Raw genomic sequence first — 11,152 nt, forward strand, 5'->3', positions numbered from 1 at the left:
AGGCCCGCACAACAACAAATTAAATGGAGATGGAGCATTACAATGAGAATTGTTAAAAGAAAAGAGTATGATATCAACATCATCACATCAAATTAATTATGGTTTAATTATACTTCGTCTACATAATTTATTAATACACGTGCATTGAGCAAATGAACATATACTGTCTATAAAGCCCAGCCACACACATTGAACAAAAAACATGCTGTCTGGTTATGTTGGTGATTTAGTTTTTAACCAATGTAATAATAATAACGAACACGCTATGATTCACAGCAAAATATATGGCTTTCAGTGATTAGAATAAAGTGACGATCAAAATATATTATGTGAAATAATTATGATTTATATAAATGTTGGTTTATCACTTAAATTTTTTGTGATTGTGCATAGAATCCTCTGAACGATCCTGGGGAAGACACCCGCAGAGTCACGGTCATGATATTTCCTGTCCCTTTGACTGTGTACTCGCCACACTTCTCCCCACACATCTTCTCAATCAATGGAGAATTTGAACCAGTTCCAAATCCATCGTGCACCGAAACAGAATTAGACGAACATTGCCTACTGCTGGGAATATCGAAATAATTGAACACGACTTGGAATGGTCCAACACCGAAAATTATCCAATTGCATTCAGGCTTTGTAGTGCCAAGGAAAGGCCCAAAGGGCAGATTAGTAGGTCCGAAACTTTGACCTATCTGGAAGAATCCACCACAACCGAACGTTCCTTGAGGGTTGGATGGTAAAACAGGGCAATTCGGAGTGGGTGGTGGTAGCGTAGTGGGAGCGAGGGTGGTTGGAGGTGTGGTGGGTCTAGTAGTTGGCCTGGTGGTGGGCAGGGGAGTGGTTGGATCTGGTGATGTCGTGGCTACTGTAGTTGGCCTGGTGATGGGCGAGGGAGTGGTTGGACAGACTATCGTATACTCAATCCTGAATCCCGTACGTTTTGGTCCATGATATGGTCCAGCAAAGAAGTATAGTCTGGTATTGCCAGTTGTAGTGATGGGAAAAGGTCTACCAAGGTCACAAATGGTGCGAATCAAGCGGCCGTTATTATTGTAGATCTTCAAATAATCTTTGGGACAGTTTTGAGTTGTTTTTCCAGCTATTCCAAAGATTGAATGGAATGTGAGGCGAACATTGCAACCTGGAGAAGGCACTTGGATGTTCCATTCACAGTCAAAATTGAAAGGGTAAGTCGCAGGCCAAGAAGGAGTTTGTAAGCTTCCAAAATCATCTGTTAAACTTCCACCGCATAAGGAAGGAGGAGATGTGGTAGGACGGGTGGTGGGTCTAGTAGTTGGCCTGGTGGTGGGTAGGGGAGTAGTTGTATCTGGTGATGTCGTGGCTACTGTAGTTGGCCTGGTGGTAGGTAGGGGAGTGGTTGGATCTGGTGATGTCGTGGCTACTGTAGTTGGCCTGGTGGTAGGTAGGGGAGTGGTTGGATCTGGTGATGTCGTGGCTACTGTAGTTGGCCTGGTGGTAGGCGGGGGAGTGGTTGGACAGACTATCATGTACTCAATCCTGAATCCCGTACGTTTTGGTCCATGATATGGTCCAGCAAAGAAGTATAGTCTGGTATTGCCAGTTGTAGTGATCGGAAAAGGTCTACCAAGGTCACAAATGGTGCGAGTCAAGCGGCCGTTATTATTGTAGATCTTTAAATAATCTTTGGAACAGTTTTCAGTTGTTTTTCCAGCTATTCCAAAGATTGAATTGAATGTGAGGCGAACATTGCATCCTGGAGAAGGCACTTGGATGTTCCATTCACAGTCAAAATTGAAAGGGTAAGTCGCAGGCCAAGAAGGAGTTTGTAAGCTTCCAAAATCACCTGTTAAACTTCCACCGCATAGGGAAGGAGGAGATGTGGTAGGACGGGTGGTGGGGGGTGTAGTAGGACGGGGGGTAGGGCGTGTAGTAGGACGGGGGGTGGGACGTGTAGTAGGACGGGGGGTGGGGCGTGTAGTAGGACGGGAGGTGGGGCGTGTAGTAGGACGTGGTGTAGTTATAGTGGGAGGGGGTGTCACAGGACATGATGACGGCAATTGTGGTGCAATTGGCAATGAACGGTTAGCTGCAATAGAAAAAAATCAGGTAATTTATTGCTATACAGCTACGCTCTGCTAAAGCTGTTGATGATATGGAACTTTACAGGCACAAAGCAACTTACATTGTCTAGGTCCACAGCTTTTGCCATCCGATTGTACGTACTGACCAAATGGACACTGACATCTGTAAGAGCCACCCATGTTGACACATTTGTATTCACACCCTCCATTCTGGTAGGCACATTCGTTTATATCTGAATACAAGTGTGGAAGACAAATTAATGATAACGTGGTCTTTGTTGAATAGCACACTAACTGAAGATCATTTGTAAAACATATTTACACGTACCGTAGCAGGTTGTCGCAGCTTTTGAAAAATAGTAACCTTTTTTACAACTGCACTCAAATGAACCCTGAGTATTTCTACAGTTGTCACATCTGGCACTTTGACATTCATCCTCATCTGTGCACATAGAAAAATAATTACCACACGTTTTACGTTAATTGATTGTAGGAGTCTAGCTAACTTATCAGTTTCTAAGCAAATTCAAGCCTGCCTGCATCCTAACTCTTACCTAAACAGGTGATTTTAATTTGAAGTCCAGTGCTTCCCCCAAAACTGTCAGTTCGATAAAAGACGGTAATAGTGTTGGTACTTGCAAAGAATCTTGTTCGACTGTATCGATTTCCGCAGATCCTTCCATCGGTGAGACCACCATATCTAATAATATCCTGATTGTCCAAGCTCGAACCAAAATAGAGTTGAGCATAATCTTTAGTACAACCAGAGCTGGAAAAAAAACATATCAGCTCAGCTAGTACATAGTTTTCATAAATTATTCGATTTTCAATACCTTGATTCTAAGTTCATTGATGGAAATTCGATTTGAGGAAGGAAACCACTGGGACATTGAAACACAAAGGCACACGCTTGATTTGGGAGGTGAGATGGGTACCCACGGGATCGTACTGTTCTCATCTCACCACCACTCAGAACCTCCACTGTTCCACAGCGGCTGAGGCTGGGGTTCACAGGAGGTAAGGCCGGTGGAACAACAGTGTTCGGAGGAGAAAGTGGGCAAGCTGGAAAATGACAATACAAAGAATAAGGTATAGGTCACTGTAATCTGTCCTGATTGACTTACGGCAGTTGTAGAGCTTGTTTGCCTTTAATATGTCCAGAGGACTCAGTTCCTCAGCCTCTCCAATTGGGATGTCAGGTTGGTTGGTTTGTATGGTTTCACTTCGTCCATCTCTTGAGAATGCTCTGCTAGAGTAGTGCATGATACTGGCATAGTCATAGCCTAGTCCAAGGGTGTTTCCATAGCTTATTCCAAACGCTCCAGTGATGCCAGGAAAAACATTATTTTGCAGGATAGTCACATATTCATCCCTGTCACTACGACTATGTTCATGGTAGAATCCAATTGCATGGCCAAACTCGTGGACTGCAGTAGAAAATCGGACACAGTTGGGACCAAGAAACAATGGTTGAGGTCGTATTCTTGTCCGTCCTAGGTAAGATCGACAGCTGCAAGTAGAGTGAGCTTTGTGATTTTAATGATTCATGCACGGGATAATACAATAGGAAATATTTATATGGCATGCACTTACTCTCCAGGTGAACTGGTCACTATTCGAATGGAGTAGGTATCAGAGCCTCTAGGGCGAAAACGAATGCAAGTGTTCTCTTCCCAATGACGCATTGCTTGCAGTATGATCCTCCTCTCCTGAGCTGCATGCACATTTCGAAAACAGATAAACGAATGCTCAAAGTATATTTATACTCACCATCAAACTCGGGTGCTATCTCGTAAGGGATAATCCCACCAGGCCATAGGTTTGACACGGCATTTCTTTTGTTCCGGTACTGTTCACTGTTTTCTTGCTCCATTGAAGAGTCTTCGAACATCATGTCTTCAATTTCTTCGGTGTTCTCTACAGTAAAACATACATGACAAACAAATTTGACAATAATATTTATGGGGCCAAATATAAGAGCCAGGAATACTGATTCATAATTCAGAAGCTCTATCCTGATTCTATAGCCTTGGTATAAGAATCAGGTTCATGGAATGCCGTGCACATGCAGTGGAAATCTATACTATTGCCTCACCATAATGTTTTTCGATGACATGCTCCCCATTGGCATTGTATGAAAATCCAAAGACTCCTTTAGCTTGACTTCGAGGTTGGTTGAGGCTATGCAGCTCAGTAGGGGCATCATCTGTGAGCTGGCTGCTGTGGTCACTAATGGTAGGTAAAGCATTTGCTGCAAGCAAGAGTGCAGCTGTGAATGCAGTGAAAACTGCAAGTTGTTCCATGGCAGGTTATGGCGGTTATTAGTAGAATTGCACAACTTGGTAAGTTTTCTTTTCTGATTTCTGAGAGTTATCACTGATTAGTGCAAGTTTTTATAGGGAGCAAGCTTCCGGAGTTACAGGGGTTGTAAATATTACACCCCCCAGATTGGCGACCCCCAGTATAGGAAGTGAAGAAAGTGTTTTAGGGCTTTGGGGGTGAAGCCATACTATAACAATTCGTGGATTGGGTGTCTTGCCAGAATATCTAGACCTACATTATAACTAGTCCAAACTCTACTACCCAGCATGAGACACTCGTTATTGTGCATGCCCTTAAACCGCTTATCAAGCCATGGTCTGTTAGGTGCACGTTTTGAAGAGCCTATAGGTTGCAAGTAGTCTAGTACCACCGATTAAAAGTGGCAGGTTTGGAGCTATAATTATATACTATAGCTACACTGAAACGGATTTATTTACTGTGTTGAGGAGATGGAGGAGCAGCTTCATTCGTGCACCTTTATAATATCCCCCTCTCAGGACCATGCATAGTTGATCTTTGTCTGGTGCCTTGATCAGCTTTAGATGTACGAATTGGCATTCATAATAACAAGGAATCCACAATGCATGAAATCACGGTTGACAGCCTGAAATGTTACTGTTTGATCTCTCTCACTTCCATGTATGAGAAAATGATCAGACCATGAAGTTGCATCTACATGTATGGTTGTGCCATATTGATTGGGTTGCAATATAAATTATAAATGCACTAATAAGACGTTCTAAGATTATGTAAATTATAGCTGTTGACATAATTATCGGATTTATTTGGACAAATTAAATCACATGCATGGTCAACAAAAGTAGCACTACAATAAAATGAGTCATAATTTAGCTATTGCCCAATAAAGCAAACTTGTGCAATTGTTATTGTGGGAACACTATCACACTTCTTCAATGACCATTGAGAAGGCAATCAGGCATAACCTTATACAGACATCAATAGACTCTCGTTTTACAAAGTCGTAACTGATGTCAGCACACACCTATACAGACCCACTGCTTGAATATGTCAACTTGTATTCAGTTGTGACAAATACTTAACCTCCTACTTTGTTCTCGAATAAAACACAGTGCTATTGAGGTCACGTAGCATCACGTTGTGGGTAAGTTAAACCAATGTGTAGGTGGACACTACAGTACAAGTCCGTGTCTACAGTGACCATACTATAATTATTATAATTATACAGACACAAAAACATGGTCTGTATTTGTCTGGTTCACACTATGGTTCGGAGGAGTGCCTATGGTCCATTAAAAATAATAATTAATACTAAATCAACAGTGAAACATAACATGCATACTGTGTGTGCATGTTCATTTCGAGACACATGCATACATGCATGCAGAACACCATGGATGCTACATACTCATATAAAGGCTCATACCCTGCCAGTAAAAATTGCATGGAGGCTAAAACATGCAGCACTGTATTATAGCTTCAACTGGATTCTGACAAAATTTCCATATTAAAAGGATCATGTGAAACTAAAGTCCCAAATGGAACACATAATAATTATGATTATAGCTAACATGCAGTCTGGTTATTGTTGGCACATTTAATTAGACAAGTATATGTACATGTAATTATACAGCAGTATAACGAATTCGAAAATGTTTCAATTCACAGTAAAAGATTATGGATTAAAATACAATGTGAAGATCAATTATTTTTGAATCAGTTAAATTTGTTTAAATTGTGCATAGAATCCTCTAAACGATCCTGGGGAAGACACCCGTAAAGTCACAGTCAAGATACTTCCTGTCCCTGTGACTGTGTACTCGCCACACTTCTCCCCACACATCTTCTCAATCAATGGAGCACTAGTTCCAAATCCATCATACACCGAAACAGAATTGGACGAACATTGCTCACTGCTGGGAATATCGAAATAAGTGAACATGACTTTGAATGTTCCAGCACCGAAAATTATCCAATTGCATTCAGGATTTATGGTGCCAGGGAGGATAGGGCCTAAGGGCAAATTAGTTGGTCCGAACATGTCATTAACGTTCATGAATCCACCACAAGCAAACTTTCCCGGAGGGTTGGATGGTAAAACAGGGCAATTCGGAGTGGGTGGTGGTAGCGTAGTGGGGGCGAGGGTGGTTGGAGGTGTAGTCGTGGTAGGGCGAGTGGTAGGTCTAATAGTTGGACCTGGTGTTACCGTGGCTACTGTAGTTGGCCTGGTGGTGGGCGGGGAAGTGGTTGGATCTGGTGATGTTGTGGCTACTGTAGTTGGCCTGGTGGTGGGTATGGGAGTGGTTGGATATGGTGTTGTTGTGGATACTGTAGTTGGCCTGGTGGTGGGCGGGGGAGTGGTTGGACAGACTATCGTATACTCAATCCTGAATCCCTTACGCTTAGGGCCGTGCTTTGGTCCAGCAAAGAAGTATAGTCTGGTATTGCCTGTTGTAGTGATGGGAGAAGGTCTAGCAAGGTCACAAATGGTGTAATTCAATTTCTCGTATATTTTCAGGTAATCTTTGGGGCAATTTTGAGAAGATTTTCCTGCTATTCCAAATGCATTAATATCAAAGCTCAATTCAACATTGCAGTCTGTCGATGGCACCTGGATGTCCCATTGACACTCGAAATTTACAGGGTAGGTCTCGGGCCAGGATGGGGTTTGGATGCTACCAGCGGCAGCAGTTGACAATCCTCCACACAACAAGATAGTTTTAGGATCAATGATGTCTTCTATAGTAGTCTCAATTACGATCGTTTCAGGCTCAATTACAAACTCAATTTTATCGAGAGTACAAGAATGTCCGTCCGGTTGAAGAGTGGATCCGCTATCACAAAAGCATTGATATGATCCGTCAGAATCTGTACAGTGACCAGAACATCCACCGTTGTTGTCTGCACACTCATCGATATCTGCAGACAAACAAAAAGAGTGAACACAAAGCATGTACACGTAGAAGATCTGAAAGCTTGTATAGTATATTTTGGTAATGTGCTTTGCTACAACTACGTAGGAAAAAAACTAAACACACCTTCGCAAGTAAGTCCATTATCTGCCAATTTGTATCCCTTGGAACAGTTGCATTCGTACGACCCTGGAACGTTTGTGCACAAATCTTGACAGCCTCCATTTCTTGTGAGGCACTCATTCACCTCATCACAAGACACCCTGTTAGATGAGAGGTCGTACCCCTTAGGGCATAAACATCTCGCCGTATCAACGTCACCAGGGACAACCTCACAGGAATGCTCACAATTGGCAATCAAACAAGGGTCCACGGTATCATCTATGTGAGAAATAATTCTGTCATATAAATATATTGTATAGGTATAATGACTGTTCGACTAACAGCGTGTCTATGAAAACTAAACGCACCTTCACAAGTAAGTCTATTATCTGCCAATTTGTATCCCTTGGAACAGCTGCATTCGTACGACCCTGGAACATTTGTGCACAAATCTTGACAGCCTCCATTTCTTGTGAGGCACTCATTCACCTCATCACAAGACACCCTGTTAGATGAGAGGTCGTACCCCTTAGGGCATAAACATCTCGCCGTATCAACGTCACCAGGGACAACCTCACAGGAATGCTCACAATTGGCAATCAAACAAGGGTCAACGATATCATCAGCATCTACGTGAGAAACAAGTTATTTCATTATTTCTGCTATATAAATATTATAGGTATAACGACTGTTTGACTAAAAATTCTGTCAGTGTGTCTATGAAAATTAAAAGCACCTTCACAAGCAAATCCATTATCTGCCAATTTGTACCCCTTGATACAGCTGCATTCGTACGACCCTGGAATATTTGTGCAGAAATGTTGACAGCCTCCATTTCTTGTGAGGCACTCGTTCTCCTCATCACAAGACACCCTGTCTGATGAGAGGTCGTACCCCTTAGGGCATAAACATCTGGCCGTAAGAACGTCACCAGGGACAACTACACAGGAATGCTCGCATTTGGCAATCAAACAAGGGTCCATGGTTCCATCACCATCTGAGAAACAATTAATCTATATCACGACTGTTTGGTTTAGAATCCTAGCACTAAAGGAACATGTAGAGGAATAAGCTAGCCGTGTGCAAATAATTATGCATACATGTACATACCTACAACACATGTTTTCCCATCAGAGAGTAGCCTGTAGCCATCCTCACACACACAGTGGAAAGAGCCGCCTTTATTTATACACTTGTGATCACAGCCCCCTTTGTCCAGGGCACATTCATTCACATCTACACGGAAGAGAAAAATAAATATAGGTATACATGTATGATTTTGTATCGACATACTTACCAAAACATTGCTTGTGGTCACTGGATAAGAAGAATCCTTTAGGGCAGTGACATTCATATGATCCAGGAAAGTTTGTACAGTTGTGAGAACAGTATGCACCATACGCACACTCATCGAAATCTTCAGACTCAAATCTTAAATTGAATCCTTTCAAGCCAGCCCTCTGATTTGAGCTATCAGTGTGGAATCGAATGTACGCAATATTGGTAGTCGTATAGGTGTTGATAATTCGATCCGATGATTGACAATACTTTCCGATACCGTATCCATTTTGGTTAAAGTTCTCGTGAATATGTAAGTAGTCATTTACACAGCCTCGGCTGTAAAGGGTGAAAATGAATAATCATGAATCACTCTATGTCAATAGTACATAACATCAGCATGAGGGGATAAATACGTAAATGCTATACACCTATATACTAACATACATCAATTTATTATTCTTACTTGTAGTCCATATCCAGTTCTACTGTGAACCTTATTCGATACCCCTCTTCAACTCTGATTGTCCACTCGCAGTCGGTATCGTGTGAGTAGACGCCATAGTCTGGTGAGCTGAAGGAGCCATTCGAGACACCATCGAAGACACTGCCACATGCAAACTCGTGAGGTGGAAGGGTTGGCTCGGACACTATCTCATCTGGCACAAAGGTCGTTCTTGGGGGGTGGTCTTCAGTAGAATCTAAGATGGGAATAAGTAACATGATACGTCATTTTAATCGGTCTATGCATGCAGAAACTTAACTATCATAGCACTAAAAGCATGCATAAAATAACATCTGCTGGCTGTGAAATGGCTTTTTAAACTGTCATTTTAAGATCCTTACTTGAGCATTTACAGAAGAGGTTGGCTCTAAGGATATCCAGAGAACTCAAAGTATGGGCTTCTCCAACTGGTATACTTGGATCAAGTGCAACTATCGTATCCAGATGAGAACTGTGTGCAAAAGAGTTTTTATCGTAATGCATAACACTGTTGTAGTCGTATCCAACTCCAAGTAAATCCACTTCATCATGACTGAGTTTTGTGAACTGTGAGAGTACACTCCTCCCCGGTTTAAGATTATTCTCGATTATATCAATGTACTCGTCTCTGTCAGGCCTGTTGTGTTCGTGGTAGAATCCGATAACATGTCCAAGCTCATGCACTGCACTACTAAATGAAAAGCAAGACGGGCCAATCGAAACCCTCTGTTGATTGGATGTTCTGCCAACATATGATCCACACCTAGACAATACAGATAGAAGTGATAAGCAACCAAATTCATTGTAATTTTGCTGTATCACCATTCAAATACAATCATCTCGCTATTGTTGCTAATTCACAGTTATAACCAATGTTGAATAGAGATGGTATACCAGTGCATCTATACTATATCTCACCCTGGACCAGGATAGATGAAGATGTAATTATCTTCAGTTGTCCTCTTCCTAAAGCGTACGCAGGTGTGCTCCTCCCAATGCGCCAATGCCTCGGTTACGACACGCTGTTGTTTCTCTGCAATAGGTTGTAATTGTAAAATATAATTAAGATTATTCATGGATGTTCGCGACTATAAAAATGTCCACACAATACACAATACCAGGTACAAATACTCACCAGAATAGAATTCATCTATAATGTAAGGAATGACACAGTTGGGCCATTGCCAACTCTTGGGGTTGACAACGGCTCTCTTTTGTTTTCCCTGCGAGGACTCTTTATAACTCAGCTTCTCATTCAATAGCTCTCGGTAGTTCTTTGTGAAGTAAGTTATATCTCCAACTTTTATTGTGAAATCTGCGCAGTGGACAGTAACATTGTTAGTGTGTGTGAAACTACTCATCCCAATTTCTTGAACTTACCAGTGTCTACAGTTGGGTCATAAACAATTGTCCTTTCTTCAGCAATTTCATTATTTTCCCTTACATCTTCAATTTTAATTGGTAAGCACTCCACTGCATATGTAGTTGTCAAAGCAAGCAGACACATTAACAAAGCTTGATTCTTCATTCTTCTTTTGATCCTTTCTTACTCTTTTTATGATGTTGAAAGCACAGTTATACTGACTGCATGAGCTTGCAGCTATTATATAGGAGCAAGAGTTCAAATTCCTGATAGGAGATATCTAGTGTATTCTACTGTACACTATAAATAGATACATGTAGCTACTTCCTTAGTCTATACCAGAAATCCAAGAAATGCTTATTGTGTTCAGCTTGGCTTACTGGTTTTGTAACTTGAGGAGTTGGTTTCCTAGGAGATGTGGTGAAAGATCAAGATGTTTACAAACCACTAATATTAATTTTGTGTCCTATTGTCTATGGCAATTTCATTGGACACCATTGTTCTCCATAGAAACCATAAAGTGGATGCTCAAAAACTTGTTTAATATCACTAAGTAGTTATCTCTGCTCTAAAAATTGCGAGCTTGCTTCTTAACTATTAATATGGTGGCGCTGTACGATTATAATTCAGGTGTCTATAG

At 41.6% G+C, this 11,152-nt stretch overlaps 2 protein-coding genes across 3 annotated transcripts in view; both read right to left on the bottom strand.

Moving 5' to 3' along the window:
• LOC135333663 (tolloid-like protein 2) overlaps positions 1 to 10,986 on the bottom strand; it is a 78,559-nt gene extending 67,573 nt beyond the window's left edge. Inside the window, exons 1-11 of one of the 2 annotated variants that reach the window (XM_064528671.1) lie at positions 10,530 to 10,986; positions 10,285 to 10,464; positions 10,068 to 10,182; positions 9,512 to 9,912; positions 9,132 to 9,366; positions 8,685 to 9,004; positions 8,498 to 8,623; positions 8,124 to 8,384; positions 7,756 to 8,016; positions 7,412 to 7,666; positions 7,269 to 7,292 (exon numbers count right to left, since the gene is read on the bottom strand). In XM_064528671.1, the coding sequence (XP_064384741.1) occupies positions 7,269 to 7,292; positions 7,412 to 7,666; positions 7,756 to 8,016; positions 8,124 to 8,384; positions 8,498 to 8,623; positions 8,685 to 9,004; positions 9,132 to 9,366; positions 9,512 to 9,912; positions 10,068 to 10,182; positions 10,285 to 10,464; positions 10,530 to 10,677 (2,326 nt within the window). In that variant the 5' untranslated portion in view covers positions 10,678 to 10,986. Of the gene's footprint in view, positions 1 to 5,937; positions 7,293 to 7,411; positions 7,667 to 7,755; positions 8,017 to 8,123; positions 8,385 to 8,497; positions 8,624 to 8,684; positions 9,005 to 9,131; positions 9,367 to 9,511; positions 9,913 to 10,067; positions 10,183 to 10,284; positions 10,465 to 10,529 lie in introns of those variants that run through there. The other variant, XM_064528670.1, reaches the window with a different exon arrangement.
• On the bottom strand, positions 226 to 4,431 carry LOC135333668 (uncharacterized). Its single transcript, XM_064528675.1, has 9 exons — positions 4,168 to 4,431; positions 3,843 to 3,989; positions 3,666 to 3,786; positions 3,197 to 3,582; positions 2,906 to 3,134; positions 2,627 to 2,841; positions 2,401 to 2,514; positions 2,174 to 2,305; positions 226 to 2,077 (listed from the first exon to the last, which is right to left on the bottom strand). Exons 1-9 carry the CDS (start codon positions 4,373 to 4,375, stop codon positions 369 to 371), a joined length of 3,261 nt encoding a protein of 1,086 aa, XP_064384745.1. The 5' UTR covers positions 4,376 to 4,431; the 3' UTR covers positions 226 to 368.
• Positions 10,987 to 11,152: the final 166 nt, after the last annotated feature.

Source organism: Halichondria panicea, chromosome 3 (genome assembly GCF_963675165.1).
Source record: "Halichondria panicea chromosome 3, odHalPani1.1, whole genome shotgun sequence".
NCBI lineage: Eukaryota > Metazoa > Porifera > Demospongiae > Suberitida > Halichondriidae > Halichondria > Halichondria panicea.